Genomic DNA, 23,975 nt, shown 5'->3' on the forward strand with positions numbered 1-23,975 from the left:
AATGGCCTTTGAAAAGGTTTCTCATTACCAAAGTATTGCTCAAGAAACATATTAGGGTGAGTGTAGCATTAAAAACACTCATAATTCTGACCTTTTTGCAGACATACATCAGTCAAACCAAGAATGTAGAAACAGTCTTAATTATCAAGTGATTGAGCTACAATAACTTTAAGCACTGCAATTGCTAAATTATGTCCAAATCCAATAATTATGACTATGAAACTATTATGATGACATGGTTATTTAGAAGCAAATCAATAAATGTCAAAATAATGCAGTTTAAAAAGAAAATGTTCTCATTTTGCCAGCTTAGCACATTTATCCTGTTAAGCTAAATATAAACTTCCCCATCTTGGTGCATATTGGTAATGTTGATTTAGGCATCTGCCAGCAGTCGGTGGTATACTTGTTTAAAACACTATTCTCATGTTCAACACTCTTTCATTATCACAACCTGACGACATCAGGGTGGGGTGACTTCTCTGTACTGCCCTAAATGTAGCGTTCAGTTAGAGAAAGTCAATTGGATGACAGACAATGATGGAATGACTACAGTGGCCAATAGGTGCAACCATACAGGCTGCAAACAGGGGAAGGATGCCTACTCTAAAACACACAAAAAAAATCTGATGCAAAGGGATACAATCTTAATATCGTTTAAACCTCTGAGTGCTTCAAGCAGAATTATCAGGAACCTTATCCAAGAACCAACGGCATCAGAAGGCACAGTTTTTTACATGTAAACAGTAACTGTTCCTCTCAGTTGCAGTGGTCTCTATGCCTACTCATTGCACAACACTCCACTGCAAAAGGAAAAGCGTGTTAAAGTGCGTTTGAATAACATTTAGACAATTCACTGAGTGACTGGGAGAAGTAACATTTAACTCTTCAGATGTCATTGCGGCGCCATTTTTGGACGCGGAATAAAACGGCACATCAGCCATAAAATACAATGCCAACAGTGCAGTGTGGAGATGAGAACCTCATGATCAGGGGGGCTGTTTTGTCAAGATATGGTAAAGACAGACTAAGTGTAAGGTTTCACATAATTCTTTATTGGAATCTGAAAAGATTCAACGAGGGTCGATTTTTCAGCAGAACATTTATCTCAAACAACAATCCATGGAAACTTTATAATGGCTTCTGAGAAAGAAAATAGACTGCTAGCTCCATTAGTCACTGAACTTGAATGTAATTGAAAATGTACAGAAAGATTTGAAGATCAGACTTCTTAGAAGAGGATCCCAGAACCTTCGTGATTTGAAAATAGTTTGTGTCGAAGAGTAGGTCAAAATCCCACTTGAGCAGCGCATACCCAAAATCTCAACTGAAGGTGTCGGTAACAACTTTTTTTGTATTGAATAAACTTCATGTGTGTTCAATACATAATCTATTTTTTACACACATTTATAAGGTCATCTAGATTTGTTAAATTAATTGAATGATTACCGATGCCTGAAGTGAACTCTATATTAACACTCCCATTAGAAATGTACTTCTCTATTTCTCATTCTCTCTGTTTTATGCATACATTCAAACACATAGTGGTATTGTGCTATATTCTAAAAGATATATTAAAATGTAATATTTTCGCAATGCTGGACAGCTATTATTCTAGAGTTAACAATGGAGGTAAAGGGGGAGAATGAGTAGAATTTAGATATATTATATATCTAAAAACCGGTTTTCTTTTAAACCTTATAGCTGTTTTCTTCCGCTGCTGGATGGGCTTAGTTCATTGAAAGATTAATAGAAAAGGCAAATTTAAAAAACAACAACAAAAAAGAACTCCTAAGGTATGTTTGCCAGCATTCATTTAAAATAAAAATACTAACTCTTGTGTTTCTACTGCATGCTTTGAAGTAAGAACTTCTCGGATTCACTACATCTCACATGAAATCAACTCTTTGGAGAAATAGGATGCTCTACAGAAGCCAGTCTTTTTCCTTGAGAGTCAGAAATGATGAAAGTACTGGCAAATTTATTCAGACCCTAACCCTCGGTGATGCATTTTTTTAATCTGAACACATTTGCACACTTCCTTCCTCCAGTTGAAGCTAAATTATTTTGCATTAAGACAGATGACAGTATACTGTGGCATAAAAAAACACTGTTTCTCTTGTTTTAAACAGGATTTTGGAGAATATCAGGAAAGTTACTACTCTGTCCAGACAACAGAAGGCGAACAGATATCCCAGCTTATTGCAGGATACATCGACATCATTCTTAAAAAGGTAAGAGCATGAAAAAAGGAAGCCTTATTTAAATTACTGCAATGTTACTGTGCATTCAAGGAGTCTCTTCAGACAATCAACGGTGCTTGTTGTTCTGTCTTCCCAATGCAGAAGCAGAGTAAGGACCGATTTGGCCTTGAGGGAGACGAGGAATCCACAATGCTGGAGGAATCCGTTTCCCCGAAGAAGTAAGTACTGGTTGTACTAATCCCTGTAGATGCTGACCATTCTTATTTACAAGCATACTGCATTGTGGTGTATCTTACTGCTTAATTGCCTGTGTATTTATATTTATAGAAAGAGAGATAAGTCAGACTGAAACACAAACACAGCCCTGTGGATTTCAAGATGGTTCTATGAAATGTGTTGTTTCAGTTTGTTAGTAGGAAGTCTGTCATATTAAGACCATTTAAGTATTACGTAATGGACAAAATAAGCTGTATCATTTGTAAGTTAAGAAATAAAAGATAAATAATGTTATTAATCTTAGTTTATTAGAGCAGTCATTCCCACTTTTAGCTTCTGGTCCACTTGCATTAACCCCAGCCACAAATTGTTAAGTAGATAAATAGCGTTAATAAGTCTAATAAACAGTTATGGCAACAGTGATTTATAAAGCTCATCTCATCTGGGTGTTTTGCATAACCAAGAGTATGATCCTAACCGTAGTGGAGCCACTGAAATAAAAGCATGTTTTGTTCTGTATTTAGGCTCTGTCTCTTCTCATTTTACTTTCAGAACTCCTACACTCTATGGAAAAAGTAGAATAGAAAAATACATTTGAGTTTGTAATTTTTTTTTTCCCGCTCACCTTTTCTTTCATCGTTCAGTCTCTTCTACCTGAGGAGAAAATTAGGATGCTACATATATATGGATTGTTGTGACAAACGTTATTTATTTAGGATGCGCTTTTTTTCCAAGCGTGAACATTGAGTGACAAATATTCACATCTCTGTAAAATCATTTTGTGTTCCTAGCTGGTTTAAAAAAAAAAAAAAAAAGTTGCTAAATGGTGCCACATTTTTTTTTGAGTAATGGAATGAATATACATCTTGGTCTTATCTATATTGTGAGAAGTCTCATCTCCCTGCAGTCTTTCTCTCCTCCTGTCGGGAGGCATAGAAGCATAAACAATGAAGACATCCATGTTTAGTAAGATTGATTTCGGGGTCAGACGCACAAGGATGGCGTAGAGAGGAGGCAGGAAAAAGCTTCACTGCAGTCATGAGACAATCTATCTCTACATTTGGCTATATGGTCTCCTGCATAACTGGAGTGTGAATGCGAAGTGGAGATTGAAAAATGTATTATCAGTGGAAATTCACATGGCTCCCGCAGAAACTACTCTCTGATAAAATATGCTGTCATATTTCCCCATGTGCGTGTGCCAGCTGACTCATGTTGAGGTTTCCATTGCAAAAACATAATTGATGCATTTCGAAACAAGCTGTAATTAACCAATGGAGTTGGGAGCATCTGCCGAGTTGGACATGAAAACCCGTTTTTCTGCGGTACTCTCTCTGTCGAGGCCTGCTCATTGTGAGAATGATTGTTGGTGCGTGACCATTGTTGTGCACTAATTATCATTTTGTATGTCTCCTGGTCTAAATCAATCTCTGGGACGTTATTGTCAAAAACATGAGCATATTCATTTGATTGAACATCATTGACTGCTTAAGTATTTATTTCCCTTTACATTTCTCCACATCCTACATAACTGCAATATTTAATGTATTTCATTGGGATTTTTATGTAACGGACAAACACAAAATATTTTATTATTGTGAAGTGGAAGGGGGGAAAAAAGGATCCAAGTGGTGGTGTATTTGTTTCTAACCCGTCTTATTTTGATTCCCATTAATAAAATGTAGTGCAACTAATTGTCTTTAGAAGTCACCTGTCCTGTGAGGGTTTGTTAGAAAACAGTGAGCAAACAGCATTGTAAGAAAGGAAAAAAAAAATGAAAATAAACAACTGACACGGTTGACAGGTCAGTTAAAAGAGGAAGAAAACACAATTTCACATGGGAGAAATCTATGTGAGTGAAGTGGAGAATTGGAAAAATCTCATATTTGGTATTCACAGCAGCGGCGTGACAAATAAAATTTGTGAGCGGTAGCGCACCTCCTTTGCACTCTAGGAGCTTGGAAAGGGCGTTAGGAGCCAGCAGCTGAGAGGGAAGCCTTTATCCCCTGCAGGATATAGCGGCAGAGTGCATCGATACATAACGCCCGAATAGTTTGGATTTCCTTCCTGACTCTCCCTATTGCAAAATCTTCTAGCAGTGCCAATTCTGGGTGATGGATGCAGCAGGTCAGAGTTTGCAATGGGGGACCACAAATTCTCCTGCCAAGTTTGTTTTCTATATATCACAGCCTTTGTGTGGAAAGTGAAGTACACCAGTTTCAGGCCCCATTTCACCTCAAAAAATGAGACCCTCACCCCCGCCTTTTGGCGAATCAAAGTCTTTGTTCAAAGAAAAAAAAAAAAGTCAGTTGCAGTTTAGCACCAGCCATGAAAATGACACAGCAAACTTGTGGATGAAGGCGCTCTGTTTGGTTGAAACCAAGACAGAACATCTTGACTTGTATGCAAAACATTATCGGACAAGGGAAACTAACATTACCCTGTATACACTTACCATTATTTGAAAGATGATGGTGGTGGAAGCAACATTGTGATTTCAAAATGTTCTACTCCTTTCTTTTTTTCTTTAGCTATATGAACTACATTGTTGTGGTCCATAGTGTATCCCCCAAGAGATGTTGATTATTTAGCTAAAATGATCATGAAATGGTGAAGAGCAGGACTCAGATGCATGGAGGACGCAGAGCAGGTCAAAATAAACAATTTCACTCAGGCAAACATAATACAAAAGGAAGGGGACCAGAATATAAACACAAGAAATGCTAAGTTACAGAACAAAAGCATAAGGGATCATAAAACTTAGGAATGAGGTAAACGTGAAAAAAAGGTTGATAAATCATAATACAAAGCGAAAACACAAAACCAAAATCCCAAACATTATGACAACAACAGTTTGGACCAAAGATTTTTAAAAAAAAGAAAAAAAGAAAAAAAAAAACACCAACAATGGATAATTGCTACTTTTGTTTCCACTTATAACTTCTGCCTGTGTCTACCTTTTAAATCAACTTTACACTGAAAAATTATGTCACTAACCTATTTTTTTTTCCTAAATTTATTTTTAGGTCCACAATTTTGCAACAGCAGTACAATAGGGTTGGTCGTGTGGAACATGGGTCAGTGGCCCTTCCTGGCATTATACGCTCTGGCTCCATTGGTGGCCCTGATAACTACAGTGTGGGTACAATGCCTTCTGCTCAGCAACAAATCACCACAGGACAGATGCACAGAGGACACATGCCTCCACTGGTGAGTCGGATAACACACCTTCACATCCTTTGTTCTTTAAGTCCTGAAGAGACAAAACATCATTTGGAAGATGCAAACATTTTTTTTTTCCAGGTTTAATGTGATTTGACTGTTTAGGACAATGATTCAGCGACTCTTTACTGGAAGATGCACAGAAAGCCCTGATTTCATTCCACAAAATACGTTGTGTGTGTGTTGTGTGTCTGCTATCAGAGTCTAGCCCAGCAGGCTCTAATGGGAACCATTAACAGCAGCATGAAGGCTGTTCAGCAGGCGCAGGCCGACCTGGGACAAGTAGATAATCTGCCTCCACTGGGCCACGACTTGGTGAGTTACACCATATTCATTTCTCGGTTTCATAGTGTACATCGGGATAGATAAATGCAGTATGTAAATGCAGAGCGGATCTTTATTTTCACTTCTCTTACTTTATGCCCATTTTTTAAAGAATAATTAGGTTTTAGAGCAGACTGTAAACATTCATGATATTTTCTTTGCTAGCCTTGGGCTTGAATCAGGGTGATCAAAAATCTCCTGCTGTGATGAATGTCTAAGACTCTTATTTTCCTCCTCCGAAAGGCATCCAGGGTCTGGGTTCAGAACAAAGTGGATGAATCAAAACATGAAATCCATTCTCAGGTTGATGCCATCACTGCTGGAACAGCTTCTGTGGTCAATCTCACGGCAGGTGAGTTCCCTGGGAACATACTAAACACTTTAAAGGAGCTGCATTCGGTTATTTTTACTTTTTCTTGAACGGTCACAGTATACCTTTTTCTACCTGGGCGAATTTTTCAAGATAAGAATTAATGAATGTTTCTTGTTACGACTGGCTCAGGGTCATAAAAAAAATGGGAGACCGTGCTGTGCTTAAGGTGCAGAAAAATAATATTTATTAATAACAAAAACTACAATGGAATGTGAATTTCAGTAGCAGTGGCACAGTCCAAATGGTTGCATGTGTGGTATGGGTGCATATGGAAGTGCTGAGGAGAGGGGCTGAGGCCTGGCAGCAGAGCTCCACACACGTCAGGAGGCAGATTGGACGACGAAGGTGGAAATGGGCAGATCTACGTATTCTGTGCTCTGAATTAACATATCAGCCACACCTGCACAGAGGAGGAGCGCAAGAGCAGACACACAAACACCTGCAGCAAAACTCATAACGCCTAGGGCCGTAACATCTCCTTGGTCCGTTTTGATCAGTGACTGGGTGATGGTTTAGTTTCCTCTATAGGTATTCTGTTTCTCCTAATGAATACATCTTAATACATCTGCTCTGAAGCTCATCTCTCTCAGCTGCCCCGTGTTCTTTGGTACAACGCCAATTTCCAGTTTTAATCTAACCTTGCCATCTGTTAGATTTCACCTCAGCGCCCCTCACTATCACGTTCAAAGTTTTTCTTCTTCACAGCCACTTGCTTTATTAGTCCCTTATCTCCACTGAGCCATTTCAAACAGGCTCTAATCATGACACTGATGTGTGTGTAAAAGCAAATGACACATGAGCTGCCCTGTGGCCAACTGAGTCAGTGCTGCAGCAGTAAATTAAGACGCACAACAAAGGCACAGGTTGAGTTTTGGCTGATTTGACGGCCGTCTCTCCGCTGCAGGTGAGCCGACAGAGACCGACTACACGGCAGTCGGGTGCGCCATCACGACCATATCCTCCAACCTCACGGAAATGTCCAAGGGCGTGAAGCTTCTCGCAGCACTGATGGAAGATGAAGTGGGAGGCGGACACAAGCTCATGGGTGCCGCCCGAATGTTGGCAGGAGCAGTGTCAGATCTGCTCAGGTCCGTGGAGCCTGCTGCCGGCGAGGTGAGGCACCCAGTGATTACTGCGCTGGGTTGAGAGTCCCAGCTGCAATCCCACACAATTCACACATGCGCAAAAATGCTCATCTGCTAATTTTAACAATTTCCCAGAGAAAGATGCAAGTCGGAAGCGTTTTTACTTTTTTTTTTTTTTGCCAGAGAGGGATGTTTGATCTTGTTTTAGATCACACTGGAGTGTTTTCTGTGGAAACTGGCCAGCCGCGTGTAATGAATGTGCTGATGTCACCCTCGTGCAGCCGAGACAGACGGTGCTGACTGCAGCAGGAAGCATTGGACAAGCCAGCGGGGATCTGCTCCGTCACATGGGGGAGGGCGAGACTGATGAGAAGTTCCAGGTTGGACGCCTCTCACTCACTGTTTCCATGGCTGTGTCGGCCAAACAGGAAGACACACACACCCATATTCTCTGGCCCCCTTTAAAAATGTCAATATGCTCTTATGTAATTACCTCAGGCTTTATTGTTGGCCTGCCGCTTTAAAACAAAGCATCAGATGGAGTGCTTTTAAAGTAGAAAGATTATACAGTGTTTAAACCCTATAGTATTCAGCCTGTCCCTGGTGCTGCTTTGTTTATTTGACATAGAAATTCATGTTCTTACAACACGCTCCTCACTTTAAATGTCTCCTTACGTGTGTGTGTGTGTGTGTGGGTGTGTGTGTGTGTGTGTGTGTGTGTGTGTATATATATATATATATATATCAAAACAAATGAAACATTCTCATAAATCTTAAGCCAGCAAGTTTCTGTTAAATTAAAATCTGCAGTTTTCTCTTTCTGATAGAGAAACTAACTAACTTTAAGTGATGATGTCAGATCAAACTGTTACTGCTTAGCTATGGTATTGTCTTTGATCAGGAAAAGTCATCCAGCCAATCACAAGCCAAGGTCCATCAAGTTGCAATACAGCTGAACCTGAATTCCTCTGTGCACCTTTATTTAATAATACTGACAGACTATAGTTTGATAGTCTGATAATTTGCCTCATTCTTCTTTAGTGCGTCGAGCCTTGCTGCTTCTCGTACATTACTTATGCACATGTCACATTATATCGGTTGAACAAAATGAACTGCAAACATTTACTTTCCTGCTCCCTTCAGTCACATGCACACAGCTGTGCTCTGTTCCTGTGAAGGACACTGATTAATATGTTGCAGGACACCCTGATGAATCTGGCCAAAGCGGTGGCCAATGCAGCTGCTATGTTAGTCCTGAAGGCCAAGAATGTGGCCCAGGTGGCCGAGGACACCATACTGCAGAACCGAGTGATTGCAGCTGCCACTCAGTGTGCCCTGTCTACCTCCCAACTGGTTGCATGCACCAAGGTAAACGCTTAGATTAAAAAAAAAAAAATGTTTTCACTTTGCAGACTTGCAGATGGATCATTTGTATCTGATGCAAAATAAAAAACGCTTAATTTGCCAGCTTCCACAATGTGCTTGGATAGTGGAGCTTCCTGCTTCATTGTAAAATCAATGTTGGATGTCTTGATTTGTCTGAGCTGCTGCCAGCCTCTGTGTGTGGTGCAGGTGGTAAGTCCCACCATCAGCTCGCCGGTTTGTCAGGAGCAGCTTGTCGAGGCCGGGAAGCTGGTGGACCGATCGGTGGAGACCTGCGTCAAAGCTTGCCGCTCGGCCAGCAGCGACGGCGAGCTGCTGAAGCAAGTTGCAGCTGCAGCTGGTGTGGTCAGCCAAGCCCTGAGTGACCTCCTCCAACACGTCCGCCACTACGCCAGCTGTGGGGAGCCCATCGGACGCTACGACCAAGCCACGGACACAATAATGAACGTGACTGAAAATATTTTCACTTCCATGGGCGATGCAGGTGAGTGGCAACAGCCGTGCTGAAGGAAATGAACTGATTCTCGCAGAGCAGTCCACCTGGCTCGAGTTAACCTGTTCTGCTGTGTTTTGACTGCGTTGTGAGACTCTAAAAGCGTTGTCTGCAAATGATCCTGAAAAAAAAAACAACCTCAGTGGATGTTCAAAGCTCAGGTTGTATGTTTTGATTTGAGTCAAGAGACTGAAGTATTTTTAAAGTGAGTAAAATTCCCGAGGGCTTGTAGTAGCCATGTCATCCTAAACCACTACAAAGTTCTGAGTCTGGTTTCAATCAGAAACTGGGAGTCTTTGGCATTTAGCAGGAAACACATGACTTGAGCATTCGTTTGAAAAGGCCAAGCGTTTTTCTCCAATAAATCAACTTTTAAAAATCCCTCTAAACAAAAGAGATACGCATTTTAGTGCTGAGAGGACAGGTTGATGCCATACGATTTCACACGTTGGTTGTAGAGCAGCTAGACATCTTATGCAGCGGTTTACTGGGTGAGTTATTTAGAGCATGAGGTGGGAGTTTCGGAAATGCAACTTTTAATAGCAGACATGTGGGGAGGTGTTACGTAGATCCCACAGATTTATATTTCTGCAGGAGCAGATGATGGATTAGAAACATTCTGCCACGGGAGGACAAAAAAGGTGAAAGTAATATGAACGTGAAAACTGTTAGGCAAAATGAGGTTTCTCATTTTGTACCTAGAATAAAATTTCATTTAAAATATTATTAAATTTTTAGATGTAAATTATTAAAAATAAACTAGAGATATGAAATGCACATTTATGACAAGGATAAATCGTATGTTTGTTTTTTTTTTTTTTGGTCAAACTTTTTATATATTTCAGATTTGTTTTATTTTGATTATTTTGAAATATTATTTTACAGTGTCAATTTATACACATCAAAACATGTAAAAAAAAAACAATTTAAACTAATTAGAACATGTTCACCAATATTTACCAACTATTCGTTTTTTACATATAAAAAATTACCTCGTTTAATTTTGACCCTAATCTCATTTGCTTGTGAGAGTTCTGTGCTTCTCACATTTGACAAGAATCTGTTCTAATCTCCATTAATGCACAATAAAATTGATCTCATGTTCCTATTTCACCAACCAAACAATCTAATTCTGTAGACATGACCCTCTTTCATCAACATTCTTCATTTTGTTGACATTGCAAAGTTTGTAAAAAACATAGGTTTTGACATTGTGTTCAAATTAGATTTACATAATTCTAAATAATTATCTTCTTTTCTCTTTAATATCTATGGGATTTAGGTTAAGCCTTTAAATTATAACCTAAAGTTACCTAAGGCTTAGCATTTTGTGGTTCACAGCTTATTCCCTAGTGGAATCTCATTTATTTTGCTTGAAAGAGCTACTCTAAGTTCAGGTCGATTATCTAAAAAAAGAAAATTTTTTTAGAAATTAATTTTAACAAGTAAAAAAAAAAATCTCAATGCGACTCATGAATCTGCTTATTTGGATGTTTCTGCAGGGTACTGTTTTTATTTATACAGATGTCATTAGCATTAGCGCATGTTGGAAGATGCTGCGATAATAATCCATTGCTGGGAATCCATTTGGGAATCCTTGAAGTCCTTGAAAATTCCTTTGTCACAGAAAATCGTTTTTTGTTGTTGTTGTTGTTTCCTAATTAGATCCTAAAAGATTTTACATGTTAACACCTCATTCCAACAGATTATGTACTGATGCAGACGCTGTCTTTTGGTCTGAACAGGTGAGATGGTGCGTCAGGCTCGCGTGCTGGCCCAAGCTACCTCGGACTTGGTCAATGCCATGAGGTCAGATGCAGAGGCGGAAGTGGATGTCGACAACTCCAAGAAACTCCTTGCTGCAGCCAAACTCCTGGCGGATGCCACAGCTCGGATGGTGGAGGCTGCAAAGGTGAGTGATTGGTTCTTAAATGTTTTCTCATATTATAACACATTTAACATGAGCTTATTATTATTATTATTATTATTATTATTATTATTATTATTATTATTACCACCCCAATTTTTATTATTAGCTTTTCTACTCTTTATTTAAATTGTTATAAAAAGAAACATCAGAAATGTGGCTTCGAGAGAACTTAACTTGAAAACATGACTGCTGAAAGTCTCTGTACTTCTTTATGTTAATAGCTACTGTCTGATTTTACATCCAATATGAAAGTATGTAGAATCAGTGTCTGTTAATGAGCCTCTGGCGACGTCGAGAAGGATATTATCTGGGCGAAATACCCATGCAAGAGAAGAGCAGCGTGTAGCTCGTTAAGATGTTTTTGATCTGTGGCACATTAATCACCACATCACTGCCATTATCAAAGAGGAAGTGGGGATCTTGCACTGACGGTTTCCTTGGAAACTGAAAGAAGGCGAAGTTAAATGTTTCTTTGCATTTATCATGCAACATGTGCAGTGCAGTCAGAGTTGTTAAACTTAATATTCAAAAGTTGCTGGTGCTCAGATTGTTTTCTGGATCGATGACACGCATCACTATAATTTGTGCATTTGCAGAAATATGCATAATTGTGGGGCGTTTTTTTTTTTTTTTTTTTTTCTTTCCCTCAGGGGGCAGCCGCGTACCCAGAGAATGAGGACCAGCAGCAGAGATTAAGGGAGGCAGCCGAGGGGTTACGGGTTGCCACTAATGCCGCAGCTCAAAACGCCATAAAGAAAAAACTAGTCAATCGGCTGGAGGTGAGTCAGAACTGTTATTCCCCTCTCCGCCCCCTTTTCAAGTTGCTCCAGCTTAATTCAGCCATCAAACCTTCATCATCCATCTTTGTAGTTAAGACACAGTGATATTGTCTCTCTCTCTTTGTTATAAAACTCAGAGGAAGGTCACTTTTTCTTTTTTTATTTGTCTGTGTTATGTCTTTTTATCGCCACAGTGACCTGTAAATCGTATTAATGCACTGAAAAAACTATCTGTATTAAGATCTGTGTTTAGCCCTCAGTATCAGTTTGCCCCCTAATGACTACCACCCCTCTGCTCTGGAGCCTCCAATGTTCAATTTCCCAGGCGCATAAACTATTCATTACCCAGGGGCTGGAATCAGCCTTCTATCAGACAGGAATCTCAGCCTAACTCCTTGCATCAGATGGCCACAGTAATGGTGCTAATGGTCACCTCTATCACAGCTGCATGTAAGCTAGTTGAGGAGAATATTATTAATCTCCGAGTGCGCTTGTAACAATTATCTGTGAAACATTTAGGCAGCTCTGGAGCCCTCAGTTGTGTACTGCCAAGACAAAATGAATGCCTCAGTGGCGTGTGGAGACATGCTCACTTGTAGCCTTAGTTTTATCTAATTTCGGCATTATGTATAGAATGCTAAGCAAAAGAAAATAAACAGCACATTTGAGTGTGCTATGATCATTACTTAGGACAGTGGTGTCAAATTTTAATTTTAATTTCGGGCCGCATCAAGTTCATGAATGCCCTCAAACAGCCGGTTGTGCCAGATTGTTTGGATAAAACTGCTTATCAACAAACTGTTCAAATAATATAGTTTTTTTTTTTTTTGTGTGTGCATTTGATGAGTACTTCTTGAAACATATTCATATTTAACATATTTTCCACATTGTTGTAATTTGACAGAATGCAAATAAAAACTACTTTGATTTGACTGATAAAATAATATTTAAGCACACAACTGTTATCTTGAAGTGTTATTTCCATCTTATTTCAGCCAGCAAACCTTCACCCATTACTGGAGCCATTCATTGTACCAAAGCTGCCTCAAGTAACTCTAATGTTCTTTTTATTATGACATAGTGTGTTCTGTACATCGGTTATTTATTTTATTTTTATTTGTTATTGTTGTGGACTCCTCAGTCACCCAAAAATATTTTTCTCTTTCGACCAACCATCTTTTAAAAGCTGGTCATGCTGGTCAGAATGCATATATATATATATATATATATATATATATATATATATATATATATATATATATATATATATAAAATTCCCTTCTCACCCTCCGCGGGTGGTCTCTTTTCATCCTCTGAGCTCGGGTCCTCTACCAGAGGCCTGGGAGCTTGAGGGTTCTGCGCAGTATCTTGGCTGTGCCTAGAACTGCACATTTCTGGACTGAGATGTCTGATGTTGTTCCTGGGATCTGTTTGAGCCACTGCTCCAGTTTGGGGGTGACTGCCCCGAGGGCCCCGATGACCACAGGCACCACTGTGGTCTTCACCTTCCAGGCCTTCTCCAGTTCCTCTCTGAGGCCCTGGTATTTCTCCAGTTTCTCATGCTCCTTTTTCCTGATGTTGTGGTCACTTGGTATTGCTACATCCACCACAACGGCTTTCCTCTGTTCTTTATCCACCACCACAATGTCCGGTTGGTTCGCCATTACCATCTTGTCTGTCTGGATCTGGAAGTCCCACAGGATCTTAGCTCGGTCATTCTCCACCACCTTTGGGGGTGTTCCCCACTTTGATCTCGGGGCTTCCAGTCCATATTCTGCACAGATGTTCCTGTACACTATGCCCGCCACTTGGTTATGTCGTTCCATGTACGCTTTCCCTGCCAGCATCTTGCACCCTGCTGTTATGTGCTGGACTGTCTCAGAGGCCTCCTTGCACAACCTACACCTTGGGTCTTGTCTGGTGTGGTAGATCTGAGCCTCTATTGCTCTGGTGTTTAGTGCCTGTTCCTGGGCGGCCAGGATGAGGGCCTCTGTGCTGTCCTTGAGTCCAGCTTTCTCCAGCCATTGGTAGGATTTCCTGATATCAGCAACTTCAGTTATTTGTCGGTGGTACATCCCATGTAGGGGCTTGTCTTCCCATGATGGTTCCTCCATCATGGGAAGACAAGCCCCTACATGGGATGTACCACATACCACATATATATATATATATATATATGTACCACATATATATATATATATATATATATATATATATATATATATATATATATATATATATATATATATATATATATATATATATATGTGCATTCTGTCACATCTAATGATAGAATAAAGGTTTCTTAGCAAACTGCAGAAAAAAATACTCTTCTTTTTTAGTGCTTTACCAGCTTCTGGTTTAATTCTAGATTAGCCTTTTACTCCTGTTCTTTTTAAATATGGTATTGCTAATTTGAAATATTTTCCTGGCACAGGCAGGATACAAAATCTATAATTTTTCAATAATTGAAAAATTACTGAGGCCATTCTAGATGCCTAATCACAGACTGGTTTATTACATAACTAGTTTGATGTGTCTTTTTGGTTCACTGTGCTGTTGGGACATCCAGTTGTATCCGTTTTTCAACCAATTTTTTCTCGTTTTGAGTTAGAGATGAAGAACTCGGAAGTCATCCTCTTTCTTCATTATTAAACTCATTGCTGCAGATCTTGCCGGTACGGTCCCGGTCCTCCCCGCCCGGACAGATTTATTTTCCATTAGCAAATCAGGCGCTGCTCTGCCTGGCTGTTCTCAGATTTCCGTACCTACATCAGAGATAGTACTAGCCGGCCCGAGCCCAGTACCGTCTTGTGCGAAATTCTGTTTCCCTTGTGTTGTGAGCACGCATTGCACCCAGAGAGGTGCGTCCAACCATTCTCACAGTGCTTCTGATCGATTTATCAGTAAAACGACTCACATAATCATGTCAAGGTTGCAACTTTCAGTTTAATCGACAGCTGCTGTTCAAAAACAGCAACAACAAAACGAAAACTAAAATAAATAAACCTGGCTTTGTGTGAGGCTCTTCTTACACAGTTTTTGTGTTTTTTTATTTATTGTTTTTTTTCTTATCACCAACTTTAAAAAAGTAACAGTCTTTTTTCAGCTTTTATCATATTTACTTTAACCTAACAAATATCAGTCAGTCACCAAGCACTGTTTTGATGACTACACACACACATTGTGTGCATTTATAATTTTTTTGTTCCTGATATAAAGGGATGGAAGCTAGCTGATTGCAGGACACAAAAAAGTAGACTTCATAAAACAATGAGAGTGCAGGCTTTCTGGCAAATCCCGTTCTAATGTGAAATATGACTCAATACTGGATGAAAGGTATTTCTAATTGCTAATATTTAATGTCATTTATTGGTCTAAGATAATAAGTCCTAGCGTTTATATTAAAATATTTCTCTATGAATCTGAGATATATGAGAACGTAGTTCCTCTCTTTTCAAAGGAACTTTTTTTTGTTTTTCGCCCAGGAAAAAAAAAAAAAACGCTTTAAACCATTATTAAAAGCTTACATTGATGATGAGTGTATGTAAACTTGTTGCCCACAACAGTATATGAATAGACACGGGGTAAATTAAGAAGGACTGGTGGTGATCAGTTCTGTCATAAAGACTGGGTTGGATTTTTTTTTTCTCTTTTTTTCCTTTCTCACAACATTCTGGCTGAAACTCCTCTCTGTCTTATTAGACAGAGAGGAGTTTCTGGCTGATTGCCTGTGCCAGAACACGGCTGTATATCACAAGACGGAGCGTACATGAGTGCTCCTCTTTGCCAAAATCTTTTTTTTTTTGCTGTAGACTAAATTGTTTCGTTTTTTTTTGTACTACGAACAGATTGCCGCTAAGCAGGCAGCGGCTGCTGCAACTCAGACCATAGCAGCTGCCCAAAATGCTGCCGCTTCCAACAAAAACACAGCTTCACACCAGCAGCTTGTACACAGCTGTAAGGTACTGTCATACAGTCTTTCTAATGCATCTTCTTTTTATGCGGTGTATGTATTTTGCTGGTTTACTTTCAGAGTCCTCCTTAGATTTTGCAACATTTTTCTCTTGCCGTCTCATTAGTGTAGCATATAAAAATGCACAGGGGATATTTTTAATTCCAGGCAGTAGCAGACAGTATTCCCCAGTTGGTGCAAGGAATGAGGAGCAGCCAGGCCCAGCCTGAGGAGCTTGGCCCTCAGCTCGCCCTCATCATGGCCAGCCAAAGCTTTTTGCAGGTAAGCACATGACCTTTAAATCGTCAATGACCATTCTAGCCTTTGCTTTTATTTACGTCTAAATAATGGATTTTTTTATATATATTTCTGTCACTATCTGTCAGCCTGGAAGCAAGATGGTTGCGTCGGCAAAGTCAGCTGTGCCAACGGTGGCTGAGCAGGCTGCTGCTATGCAACTGGGCCAGTGTGCCAAGAATTTAGCAACCTGTCTGGCAGAGCTCAGGACTGCCATGCAGAAGGTATCCATAACACTGTCGGCGATAACAAGATTCATCTGAATGCCACAGGATATTTGCTTGCTTTTGTATTTTGATGAAACTCCACTCCTTTGATCTCATCTAGTAATATCAGCGGCGTATAGCACATGATTCTGTCTGTTCTGCATAATTGAGTTTGAATGACATTTTTTTGTTTGCCTGGCTGTTATCTGAAGGCCCATGAAGCCTGTGGCCCTTTGGAGATTGACTCGGCGCTCAAGACAGTGCAGACACTAAAGTGTGAGCTCCAAGATGCAAAGAGGTCTGTGATTGATGGCCAGTTAAAACCTCTTCCAGGAGAAACGGTCAGTAGACAGTGAGATACATTACAAAATTAATTTCTTCTTACTGAAATAATTTATTAAAATGACTCAAAACGGATGTTCCTGTATATTTTGTTGGACTAATCTAGTAATATCTAGAACGCTATAAGGAGCCAAACTGGGTACCAAATCACGATACTACAGCTATACTGTTTCACAAATTTTCTGTTGAGAAACAGATTTAAGACGTTTAGCACATTTAGAGACTGAAAGTTTTCCCCATTCTTTGCAAAATTCCTCAAGATGAGTCGAATTGAATTGAGAGTATGTATGAGCAAGAATGTATGTGAGTACTGACTCAGATTCTCAATTGACTTAGTCATTCTAACACATAAATATGTTTCTATCTAAACCATGGTAATACTTTGTCATTATTGGTCAGAGTGTTTACTCGTTCATTTTCCTCCACTAATGCATGAGTATTTTATCTTTGACATATGTGTTTTGGTCATGTATAAGCAGATGGACCTAATGATTCGCTGTGTTGCTCTTGCAGCTGGAAAAGTGTGCTCAAGATTTGGGAAGTACATCAAAGGCGGTGGGCTCCTCGATGGCCCAGCTGCTGACCTGTGCTGCTCAGGGCAATGAACATTACACAGGTAACCTCTTCTGAGCAAATACAAGATGCTCACATTTACCGCGTCTATTCGTTCCCACTCTTCTCCAGCAAACCGACGAACTACAGCAAAAAATAAAAGGCTAAACTGGGTTACGGTTATTTTTATTGTTTTCAGCACTCTTTTTTCTTTTGTAATCTGTCTGGCTGTTGTTTCTGTTAAATGTGATTTCCTGAATCTAGGTGGAGTTAAAGACGTGTAGTGAACAGCTTTTCCAACAACAAGCGCTTCCAGGCATTGCTTCATGCTGTGGCTCAGGGTGCTGCCCGCTGCTCATTAATCTTTTCTTTTTTTTTTTTACTGGATTTAACATTTCATCAGCAAATGGCTCCACTCTGCTGGTTAATGCAATTTGATGCAATTTGCTGCTGTTTTAGCTCTATGTGTAATAATTTAAGAGCACCTCCCATGTGGAGGCCGTATTTATTACACAACCTCATTAATTTAGACAGTGAGGGCATTTCGCTATCGTAGTTTTGGTCACAGTATGTTTCTACTCCCAGCTGATTTATAGGATGTTGCAACAATTGGAGTCAGTAGGGAAAATAAGTTTTCCTTAACATAAAGACTGCTGAGAACAGTTTTAGGAAAGACAAGTCTACTGACTATCCTTGCTATGTCTTATCAACATGCGCGTTGATTCCTTTAATTATTTTATTTTATTGTTTTATTGCAGGTGTTGCTGCACGAGAAACAGCCCAGGCTTTGAGGACTTTGGCCCAAGCTGCCAGAGGCGTAGCGGCCAGCACAAAGGAGCCTCAAGCCGCAGCGGCCATGTTGGACTCGGCTCAGTACGTGATGGAAGGCTCGGCCATGCTGATCCACGAGGCCCATCAGGCTCTGGTTCATCCGGGAGATGCTGAGAGTCAGCAGAGACTGGCTCAGGTAGCACAGGTCCCAACTATTTATTCCCAGATGCGACATCAATGTCCCCCCAGTGATTACATTGTTCTCCTCAGTCCTCTTCCCCCATATGTCTGGTTTTCCATAACAATCATCCCCTCTAAGCGTTACTATTTTCTCCCCGCTGAGTCCTTTGTTGCCTGACATCCCTCCCTTGGGAATAAAACCATTCATTTCCCACAGACCCTTCAGGAGATAAACATATTGTTTAGCATAAATCTGTGACAGCAGCAAAAATTAGTGACAGCGCTCTAAGCTCAATTTGCATTTCAGATGTTTGGGGGGATTTTTTTCTCTCCCAGTATAGCTCTGCTTTGCTCTTGGGCTTTATTGCGCATCACATTATTAGAATGGGTAATGGCAGTCTATTCACTGATGTTGTGCTGTGGTTCAGGTAGCTAAAGCGGTGTCACACTCCCTGAATAACTGCGTGAACTGCCTACCAGGCCAGAAGGACGTCGATATGGCTCTCAGGAGCATCGGGGAAGCCAGCAAGAAGCTCCTGGTGGACTGTGTGAGTCCTGCTCAAGCTTAGAATATTAGAATATTATTAAAAAGCTGTTTTACTTCAGTTGTTTTTTTATTCCAGTCACAAAGGATCATTATAAATAAGGGATACAGCTTGGAAGCATATTAACTGAAAGTTGAGTAAGGGAAAAAAAACTGTAGTAGAAAAAGACGTACAAAAAACTGAGATAACTGCAGGATTGTGAAGCAAAGTCGACTCGAGTTTGGGGGGATATTTACAAGGTGTGAAATATGTATATAATATATTTGTGTATATTGTTGGTCAACTCAGCGTTCTCCCCTGTAATTGTGTTGGTCATAACATGGTTACAACATATCATTAGCTATAATTCACAAATAATAACAGAAACGAATGCTTACCACTCTGCATGCTATGAAACTGCACAATACACAAGTTTCAAATTCCGAATTGAATTCCCATTACAAGTGTGACTATTCAGCCTGCACCTGTATTTTAAAACGTCAGTGCTTTTTTTTTTTTTTTTTTTTTTGTACTGCAAATCCTAATAGTCTGACCTGTCTTTGAAGCTCCCTCCCTGCAGTAAGACTTTCCAGGAGGCCCAAACTGATTTGAACCACACAGCAGCTGAACTCAACCACTCAGCAGGCGAGGTCGTCCACTCATCCCGTGGAACAAGCAGCCAGCTGGCCGCAGCCTCGGGGAAGTTCAGCCAAGACTTTGATGAGTTCCTGGACGCTGGCATTGAGATGGCAGGACACACCCAAGTAGGTTTCACAATCACGCAACTTCCTCCTCCACATTCCACCGAGATGACTATTCAGTGGAGCGCTTAGAACGTTGTTGTGCTGAAAGCCTTAAATACGGCGTGTATCTTTTTATTACCTTATTAGCTAAGATATTGCTTAAGACAGTGGTTAATTGAACATTTTCACCTTATTAACTTGGGAGCACTGATGGTCTCTAGCAGCGCCTGCACTTTCAGATTTAATAGGATCTAGTGGTGCTCTTGTTCTGGTGATTTAACTCATTAGTTTGTAAAGACGGAGTTCAATAGGAGTTGACACAGCGTGACACCCAAGTTTGAGCCCGCTATGCACAGAGAATGCTTAGTTAAGGAGATGCCATCATTACATTTATTTGACATTCTTGCCAAGATAGTAGTTTTCTAACCTGCAGATGCGGTTATTGTTTTCCGTATTTTTTTTTTTTCCATCTATCATAAGAATACATGTATTATTCTTTGCGTCATCCAGAGCAAAGAGGACCAGATTCAAGTCATCGGTAATCTGAAGAACATCTCAATGGCATCAAGTAAGCTGCTGCTGGCCGCCAAGTCTCTTTCTGTGGATCCAGGTGCTGCCAATGCGAAAAATCTTCTCGCTGTAGCAGCAAGGTACGATATTATTCAGAGTGAAGCAGAATTGATCCCATTGTCCACTCATGACGCCGAGTATCTAGCTGGTCCTGATTGGGTAGGTTGTGATGGACACACAAAACATCCTCCTGCCACATCTGTATGCCACTCCTACAACATGTCTGTTTGGTCTTGCTAAAGGGAGTGCATATCCTCCCCTTAGTGGAGAGAAGCCAAGCAGCTGGTCCCATTGGGCTTTTGGCCTGACTGACTCCTCTCTGTCTAATTAGGAGGATGGAAGCCTTGGCTGGAGCTTGTCTGTGCTCAGCAAGGCTGAACACAAACTCAAGACAATCTCTGTGCCCCCTGTGCACCGTGTTATCCAATCACAATGAGAGGCCAGCACTGCAATGCTTGAGTAGGAAAGCTTAAAGCATATGTGAGGCTGTGTGTATGTGCGTGTAGTTTTCACAGGTGAGAGTTAACAGCGGATGTTTTGGGGCCTCTGGTGTGTTTCAGGGCAGTGACGGAGAGCATTAACCAGCTGATAACGATCTGCACCCAGCAAGCAGCGGGACAAAGAGAGTGCGACAACGCCTTGAGGGAGTTGGAGGTAGATGGTCCCCACATTCACTTCACTTCACACAGTCACCATGCTTGAGGAACAGATGTGTTTACATGTATACATTTACATTTCATGTACATTTTATGTTTGTGTCCAAGCTCACAGCAGAGAATAGAAAGATAAAATTCATACACACTGAGAATTTTTGTTGAGCTCAAGTACAATATTTTTACTGCCACTCAGAATGCTATCACTAAGTTGCTCATGCTCTTTTCTCATAGCTTCTAAAACTTTACGTCAAAGTCTTATAAGTATAGAATCCTTTTATAATCCTGTGTCGGCTAAAGTGCATACTCCTATTTTCACATATAAGAAATTTTTACCTCATTGCAAATAAATGCAATGAGGCTGAATGGAATAGACATTTACACTGCTTATTAGAGATAAAGCAAACTATTTTCATAGCACATTTTTGGATTACCGTTCTCAAAGATTCCAACAATATTTAGTGTGAGTTATTCTGAGGACGCCTCAGATCATGGTTAATTAGGGTTAGGGTTAGTGCTCTTGTTTGTGTTTACTTAATTGTTACAAGGTGCTAATAAAAACTAGCATTTTTTTTTGCACAAAAAAACTTTGATCTAACGTTCTGAAAATATAACTTTTCACAAGACAGATTAATCATGAAAGGATATTTTGAGAAGATTTGATGATTTCTGTATTTTTACTGAATTTTTTAAATGTTTGGTAGGTATTCTCTCAAGTAACTTTGCTTTATGTGTGACTGTAATCAATGAACCTTTCTTAATTTAGGACATTAAGATATTTGTTTTTATATTTTCTTTTTGGGCGGGGGCAACTATCCATTAAGTTGATGTAGGACTGACATAGTGTTTCTTTTTTTGGGTGGAGGTCAGGGTAAAGGTTTTGTTGGGAGGGACATAAGCACACCTGAACTTACGTTGAAGGGCTTGGATCTCTTTTATTTCCTTTTCCAGTTGCTGTTATTCTTGTATCTGATCTCTCTCATTGGGCCCTGGAGAGTAGCAGTTAAAGTGGTTGCACTGTCTAAACTTTAGGATCCAATGCATTTTACCTCATGAAGCCTGTTCAGCTTCCCCATGTTACTACTCTATTACCTAACCGAACATTAATTTCAACACCAATAAACTTTAATTAAAGGGACTGATTGATACAATTTATCTTTGAAGCATCATCTAATATGTGCTATTTATATTGAATGGCCATTTTAATATCTGAATTAACTGCCTGATAGATTTACAGTGGTGTTATAGCAGAAATGTTTATTGATGTGTTCACACTGGTTCAAGTTATTAACATCTCCATCTGTGCGCAGGCTGTCAGAGGTCTCCTAGGCAACCCCAACGAGCCAGTAAATGAACTCTCCTACTTTGACTGCATCGAAAGCGTCATGGAGAACTCAAAGGTACTGGCGTTTAAAATGATTCCGACTGCTGTATACTTTAATTGTCAGAGGTATTTTATGCAGCAGACAGTTTAACATCTAATTTGTCCGCTCCTTTTTTATTTTTGATGCGCCTCAGGTTCTGGGAGAGTCAATGGCAGGCATTTCTCAGCACTGTAAGACAGGTGATGTTTTAGCCTTTGGGGAGAGTGTGAGTTTGGCATCCAAAGCTTTGTGTGGGCTGACAGAGGCTGCAGCACAGGTGAGATCACAGCATCGCACCAACGCACTCCGGGTGATACCCGGCTTCTGCTGTCATTTCAGATTTTATTCTGTTTACTGTGTTTGCGATTACATTTTCATAATAACTAACCAGACTGCGTTGAATTTATTTATTTTTTATTTTTATTTTTCAAAGCCGCGCTACATGAAAATAACCTAAAGCATCATGACAGAGTTGAAAACACTCAAATACTATTTGGAGTCTGCTGGGGAGCTTTCTACTGAGTAAATGAGACACATGCAGTGTGAGGCAGGTCTTTTTTTTTTGAAGATTTTACAGTCTGCCACCCTTAAAACTCTAAAATAGCATCCTCATGTTGTTGACTTTTCAAGAAAGGAGCAATTTTTTTGTTCGCACCAGCTTTTACTATACGAAAGCTTCCATATTACATGTCGTGAATTAAACTTAGATTTGCGTGGAAGTTGCATGTGGATTTGCACTCACGCATGTCAAATTTGTCGGTAATAACCATTCCAGTTTGCTAGTCAAAAAGTAGCTCAGCAGACACACTCTTAACTCTCTGTGTTTCTGTCAACCCTTTAGGCCTCTTACCTCGTAGCTGTTTCCGATCCTAATAGTCACTCAGGTCATGAAGGGCTAGTGGATCCTATTCAGTTTGCCCGAGCGCATCAAGCCATACAGACAGCTTGCCAGAACCTGGTGGACCCAGCCAGTAGTCCCTCACAGGTAAGATGGTGCATCTTAATCTGAAAGATGCCACAAATTATTTTCTGGCATGTGGCGGTTGCTTTATGCGCCTTTGTAAATGAGGATGACAAAATGCCTGAACTGTAACCTTTCTAACTGTGAAAAGTAAAACACTCTAAAGACATTGCATTCATTATCTCGTTGTTTACCATTTTACTTTTACAGAGAAATGTGGTGGCCTTTTGCTCTCCACTCTACAACCTAGCTTGGCAGCATTTTGTCTTTGCACAGCCCTCAGCCATTTAAGCAACTGACAGGTCAACTGAATAAACATCGATTGTGTTGTTGAGGTGTAATTGTGTGCTTTAAGAACTCGTGTTAGGTGTTACCTTCAGATACCCCATTATGTTAAACACTAAGCAGGAACAGGCAGACTGTTGGAGCAAAGAGTTTGGGACATTAAAGCTGCAGAAAGTAGCTTTTATAAAAATGTACTTTTTTCCATATTTGTTAGAACTGTCACTATGTCCAGACAGTAGAATTTGAGTCGGGTAATCTGTGGAAACTCAAGCTCCTCTGGCTCCTTCCAGTCATCCTACTGCCATTTGCAGTAATATACCGCTTCTGGTCAGAAACAGCAAATCGTAGACTGGAGGAATGTCTTAGCAGTGTCATTCATGCTTGTGTATGCGCTGCTTACACACAGGCCTAAAGATTTTAGTCTTGCCTTGGAATTGGGGCAAAAACTTAAGAGTTGACTTGGATTTCCCCCTTTAATTAAGATATAATGATTTGGTATCCATATCTATGAGACCAACATTTTAAATAGGAACACAATTTGGTAGTTTTAGTGGGTGATGGGT

General features: G+C 40.1%; 1 protein-coding gene across 1 annotated transcript in view; it reads left to right on the forward strand.

Annotated features, from left to right (window-relative positions):
- The window catches only part of tln2b (talin 2b), a 101,038-nt gene that overhangs the window by 50,395 nt on the left and 26,668 nt on the right, over nt 1–23,975 (forward strand). Inside the window, exons 11-34 of the mRNA XM_015012634.2 lie at nt 2,133–2,234; nt 2,346–2,422; nt 5,447–5,630; nt 5,844–5,957; nt 6,210–6,318; nt 7,244–7,452; nt 7,706–7,804; nt 8,625–8,792; nt 8,997–9,291; nt 11,046–11,212; nt 11,881–12,009; nt 15,861–15,974; nt 16,133–16,246; nt 16,351–16,485; nt 16,680–16,808; nt 17,323–17,425; nt 18,120–18,328; nt 18,741–18,860; nt 19,403–19,600; nt 20,090–20,229; nt 20,710–20,803; nt 22,113–22,202; nt 22,321–22,443; nt 23,008–23,151. Coding sequence (XP_014868120.2) covers nt 2,133–2,234; nt 2,346–2,422; nt 5,447–5,630; nt 5,844–5,957; nt 6,210–6,318; nt 7,244–7,452; nt 7,706–7,804; nt 8,625–8,792; nt 8,997–9,291; nt 11,046–11,212; nt 11,881–12,009; nt 15,861–15,974; nt 16,133–16,246; nt 16,351–16,485; nt 16,680–16,808; nt 17,323–17,425; nt 18,120–18,328; nt 18,741–18,860; nt 19,403–19,600; nt 20,090–20,229; nt 20,710–20,803; nt 22,113–22,202; nt 22,321–22,443; nt 23,008–23,151 — 3,366 coding nt within the window. The remainder of the gene's footprint in view (nt 1–2,132; nt 2,235–2,345; nt 2,423–5,446; nt 5,631–5,843; nt 5,958–6,209; nt 6,319–7,243; nt 7,453–7,705; nt 7,805–8,624; nt 8,793–8,996; nt 9,292–11,045; nt 11,213–11,880; nt 12,010–15,860; nt 15,975–16,132; nt 16,247–16,350; nt 16,486–16,679; nt 16,809–17,322; nt 17,426–18,119; nt 18,329–18,740; nt 18,861–19,402; nt 19,601–20,089; nt 20,230–20,709; nt 20,804–22,112; nt 22,203–22,320; nt 22,444–23,007; nt 23,152–23,975) is intronic.

Source organism: Poecilia mexicana, unplaced genomic scaffold, assembly GCF_051168715.1.
Source record: "Poecilia mexicana isolate PSO_F unplaced genomic scaffold, ASM5116871v1 scaffold_6, whole genome shotgun sequence".
NCBI lineage: Eukaryota > Metazoa > Chordata > Actinopteri > Cyprinodontiformes > Poeciliidae > Poecilia > Poecilia mexicana.